Source organism: Pteropus vampyrus, unplaced genomic scaffold (assembly GCF_000151845.1).
Source record: "Pteropus vampyrus isolate Shadow unplaced genomic scaffold, Pvam_2.0 Scaffold168, whole genome shotgun sequence".
NCBI classification, from domain to species: domain Eukaryota; kingdom Metazoa; phylum Chordata; class Mammalia; order Chiroptera; family Pteropodidae; genus Pteropus; species Pteropus vampyrus.
Genome location: NW_011888949.1, coordinates 341171 through 346454, shown reverse-complemented (window position 1 = coordinate 346454; position 5284 = coordinate 341171). Strand labels below are relative to the sequence as shown.

Sequence of the window (5284 nt, the reverse complement as noted above, 5' to 3'; positions counted from 1 at the left end):
TTTTTTTTTTTTTTGACAGTAAGACAAACATGGTATTACGGAGTAGAATGGAAAACTCCTCGTGGACTTTGGCATAGAACAGACTTTTAAACTTTAGCTCTTGGTTCTGGTGTCATGTCACCAGGTTCTCTGGGCCTGGGGTTTCCGCCCTCCGCAGGGGACACTTAGTGCAGCTGGGAGCACGTCCCTTACTGCAAACGCTGGAGAGCGGTCGCATTCGGTGACGTCTCTCCATCCATGCAGCCGTGCAGGAGGCGACTTAATAGTGAACAGTCTGTATTTAAAAATCTCATGGGTTCGGCACCTCGAGTGCTATGGGCAGAAAGAAGAAATAGCTAAGGACATTTTCAAGTGAACTCTTGAACGGATTTGCCTCCCGAGATGAGAGGTTGGCGTTTAGCGCCCTTAGTCGTGGCTTCGTGGCTGTGACCATTTGCTCACCTTTGAATAGAAACCACCTTTGCAACAAATGCGAGACTTCAAACCAAGACCACGGGTTAACACAAATTTCCTGTTTTCGGAAACCTTAATTGACATGATTTATTACATACCAAAGAATACGTGTATACAATTACATGTATCATAATGATTCAAAGGTTGTTATCATTCCTAATGTTTAAGTTCATGCATTCGAGGAACTGGGAACAGCAGACCATGGGCGGTTCTATTGGCCAAGGTCTGTTTAAGGTTTCGCATAATGGCCTGGGTTTTATATGATCGTAGAGACGCTGCATCATCACGTAACGTCTCGCCTCACCAGTTATATACACGTGACGCTTCGTAGAGGACGGATATGGCACGTTTTGTAGTATTTCTGCCTCTCTCCTTCATTACCGGTGTCGGCCTCGTGGCAGGCATTCACATACCAATAAAAATCAGCAGTTTGCAAATTAATCAGCTATCCCATCTAAAGTGCATGCGTTGGGTGAGTGCACCTTCCTGCTTCTTGGTTATAAAACCATCTGTAAGAAGCCGACACTTCATGACAATGGTTCTACCCCAGTCTCGTGCCCGGAGGACAAACACGTGAAAACATTCCACGTGGATGAAACTCACAGCCAAAGCAAATGAGCGAGTCTGACAGATTCGACGAAACCTGCAGATTCTGCCACGGCTTGGGAACGGCCGCTTCAAAACGGGAGGAGGTGTTCGACCTGACTTTTCGTTCCTTTTCTGAGATTCTGGGCTGCCGCTGGAGCATGTGCCTTCTCTGTAGTTTCGTGTGTGTGTGTGTGTGTGTGTGTGTGTGTGTGTGCGCGTGCCCCGTTGCCACACATAAAACCATAGAGCCAATATTCACCGGTCTCATGGATGTCGCTATGTACTTTCATATGTTTAGAGATGATATTTTGTGGCCAAATACGGGGACATACACAATACATATGGGGCGAACTTACCAGGACCATAGAATGGAATATATGAAATGGGGACCCTTCCAGATCCCTTGAGATTACGGCTTCCCGCCCCCCCCCCCGCCCCACCTGCTCCCGTTACAACTCGTTTTGCATTCTCAACCTGCCCACATGGCTTCATCACCTTCCTCTCGACCGCCCCGTCTGGCTTCTCAGGGACAAGGACGGTAACCACGCTGGAGTGGGTTTCGGAGAGGGGCGGGCACGCTGCGGGCCAAGTCCGGGGCCGTGAGTTGCGGGATGAGGACCGCCAAAACCGCCCGCGGAGGCCACGTTCCTGCCGAGGCGCGGGGAGGCGGGCGGCTCGGGTTCTGAAGGCGACGCTGGCGGGCGGCAAGGCTTTGTCTCTTCCGCGAGGCGCTGGGTGGGGACGGGGACGGGGACGCAGGTGAAATCGGGAAGTTCGCTGATCTGCGGGACTGGCGCCTTCTTCTCCCCGGCCCCCCGGCCTCAGCGCTGCCGGGAAAAGAAGCTCTTGAAGGCGCTGTTGTAGTTCTTGTTGAAGGCTGTGTAGATCAGCGGGTTAAAGAAGGAATTGGAGTAGCCGAGCCAGAGGAAGAGGCTCTTCCAGACGGCGGGGACGTCACAGGAGCAGAGCGGGCTGGCGAGCTCCGTGGCGAAGAAGGGGGTCCAGCAGAGCACGAACACCCCGATGAGGATGCCCACCATCAGCGCGGCCCTCTGCTCTTTCTGTTCCCTCCAGCTGTCCCCTTCCGTCTGGAACGTAACAGTGGCGTGGCGGACGGTGAACACCATCTGGGGCTGCTGAGCAGAGGCCTTCACCTGGAAAAGGTGAGCAGAAGCTTCACGGGGAGCCGACCACCCCCCGTCCTTCCAAACTTTTAAGAAGGGTCGTTTATCACGTGGCATGCAGCATACAGCTCGGCCATTTACCTGGGTGTCACTGCCTTTATCCCCACCATTATAGCGCGACAGACCCCTCGGCCTGAAATTTTAGCTGTCTGAAAAGGCAACAAGCTAATCGACTTGCCGTCAGTTAAAAAAAGACTAAAAACAGACAAGAAATTTCTTTACCAAAGACGATTATACGAGACGAAGATAAGGACGGACAAACCTGTGGCCGGAGAGCAACTTTTGAAAGGCTCGCTTGAGGGAAAGTACATTTTATTTTCTAGAAAGCTTCCAGCAGCGAAAACCCTTGACCGATCCTGCCTGCCGACCTGCAGCTGAGATGTCAGCATCGGCATCGGAGAAATCCCTCTCTAGCGTATGTAGCGCTCCTACCGATTTAGCAGGTGGGATCTGCTCCCACGTGGAACGTGCCGCTGCTCTACACGTGATCCGATTGCCTGATCTACACGCGAGAAAACCTGCACCGCGAACGATTCAAGACACCACAGAGGCAACAGCGACGGTCCTCGCTTCCTCGCGGAGAAAACACGCCGCAGACAGAAAGATGAACCGGGGTGGGATGCGCGAGATCGCGGGTGGACTCTCCCCGTGTTATCACGAACCTGCCTTTTCATGAAAAAGGCCACGTTCTAGGCGGCTTAACCCGACAGCACGGCACCCATCGAAGAGACATTGCCTGTCGAAGTTCACCCTTAGCTCAGCCCTCCAGGCTTCGCCTCCTCGCCTCGGGGAAGTCGCAGGCACCAGTTAAACTGGTCGGCCCGTCTTTGGAACTTCTATGAAGCCTTCGAGTCGCAGGTAGGAAATCCCTGGTGCTAACAGAAACCGCCCAACATTATTTTTTTTACTGATTGGTTAATTGTGACTCATTGACACACCTGCTGGTTCGAGGCTCATAAAGCAGCGCTGCGTAATCCTTGGCTACTGGGAGAAAAGTCTCACGATTGTGTTTCTGTAATTGAAGACGTATATTTGCCGCCCTCGGAACCAGTACCAAATCCTAACTTACTATGGTTTATTGATTTTTTTTTTAATCAAAAATAAAAGAGACGGTACCAGATTTGATATACAATAAGTCGTCCAGTCTCTCCCATAAAATCCAGTTTTTTAACAGAAAGCCAAATCGTTCAATGGCTGAACCGTGGCCCCTGCCAGGGTTTATAAAATTGGTCAGAGAGAAGAAGCCTCACATTCATCTGCTTCCTTCACTTGCTGTGGAAACATCATCTTCAGGTGTCTTTCAAAAGTGAACACTGGTGTGAATGACTTGATGCCTTCCGCGGTCTGACCGAAACCGAGCCTTTCGTAGAATGCCCAGAAGCAGAAGCGGGGTTGTTGGCTGTCACGCCAGGAGCCCTGGGACAGGCGGACGGCCCCACGAGGGGTGGCTGTCGTGACGCCGCCGGCAGACAGCACGCCTGCAGCTGCGACAGAGCCCGCCTGGTCCCTCGTGCCGGTCCTGGCCTCTTTACTCTGTGTCGAAATCGGGCTTTATCGTGTCGGCCCAGGACCAAGGTCTGCTGCCGAGTGGGACCGTCGGTCAGGACCCCCGGGACCACTAGATGGACTGCGTCTCCGCACGAAGGGCCCAGAGAGATGGGACTCCTTCACGGAAAAGATCGCCGAGTGTGGGGACCACTCGCAGGAGGTGGACGACACGAGGCTTTCGTGTAAAAACTGGTTGACAGGAAATGACACAGGCTACGTTCACAGGACACGGGGCCACGACAAACTGGCGTAATATGTCAGCCCAGGTGGTCTTTGCTGATAGATTTCCCTCTGGGGTCTCCCCCATCACGAGCACGCCAAGCTGCACCCGGCTTTGCACTGCAATGGGGTGAAACAACCTCTTTTTAGGCTAAGAGGAAAGGCAGCCGAGCACCTCAGACAGACGCAGGGAGAGCTTGGGACTTGCTTTCCTGGTTGGGATAGGATGGCCTTGAGTCATAACTTGGGAGGTCTCCGGGCCTTTCTCATGATGCTCCTTGTGACCCTGGTCTGTCCCAGTGCGTGTGGCCCAGGACTTCACGAGCTTTGCGCAGCACTGCCCGGACAGAGGGTTTAAAAGCACGGAGACTGACGGGGGGCACCAGGTCTCCACGCACGAACCTGTCTCTTAAGGGGAGCCGATCACACCGGCGAAGGTCTGGGCCGTCTGCGACGCTCCGTCTCACACTCTGGAATGGGTATCAAGAGCGGGGCACAGAGAACCAAGCGTCCGCACAAACCCACGGCAGGCCTGAGTGTTCTGCAGCCCAGAGGCGGTCTTAAGCGTTCTCTGTCCACCACGGACAGTTTCTCTTGATGGACTTGCTTTCTGGGAGTGGAGCAGCCCGCTGGGCTCAGTGCCACAAAGTCCCACCTCAGCGACCTCCAACCAACAAAGCTGCTCCCAGGACGCCGACAAACCCCTGACACCAGCCCCTCATGTCCACACTCCCCCAAACACCATTGAAGATGCGCATTCTCTCTGCCCAGAGAGATTGGGCCAAAGCGGCACAGCTCTCCCGCGGGCCGGCAAGCAGTAAGTTCAGCTGTCTGTCCTGTCGCCAGTCCCCACCTCAGTGTCTGACATAGCTCTGGCTTCCAGCGTGCGTTTGAGTAAATCCAAGCGGACTGAGAAACAGGGAGGAAGTGTGTGCTCCCCGGGGCAACACGGCTGATCGCGGGTAGAACCGCCACCCGCAGCCTTGGCGCCTGCTGCCACGGAGAGGTCAGGGGACCCGGCTTGGCCGAACCCTTCGCGGAAACATGAAGCCAGAGGCGGCCCCGCGTTACATGCAGTGCCCAGCGCCACCGAGAGGCCTCGCAGAGCCAAGGGACCCGGTTTTTGAAAGTCACGTGGCAGAACGCTTGAAGCTCCCACAATGCTTCGCTTCCGCTGTCTGCGAACAGAGCGGCGCGAGGTCCCCATCCCCCCGGGGTCAGGCCTCGGGGACACGCTGGGGCTGCTTTTCCCTCTCCAAGGGCGCTTGGTGCTCATCGCACGCGGCGTCTGC

General features: G+C 54.6%; 1 protein-coding gene across 1 annotated transcript in view; it reads right to left on the bottom strand.

Annotated features, from left to right (window-relative positions):
* Nucleotides 1-1801: 1801 nt before the first annotated feature.
* HTR5A (5-hydroxytryptamine receptor 5A) overlaps nt 1802-5284 on the bottom strand; it is a 5879-nt gene continuing 2396 nt past the window's right edge. Inside the window, exon 2 of the mRNA XM_011370387.1 lies at nt 1802-2195. Coding sequence (XP_011368689.1) covers nt 1863-2195 — 333 coding nt within the window. The 3' untranslated portion in view covers nt 1802-1862. The remainder of the gene's footprint in view (nt 2196-5284) is intronic.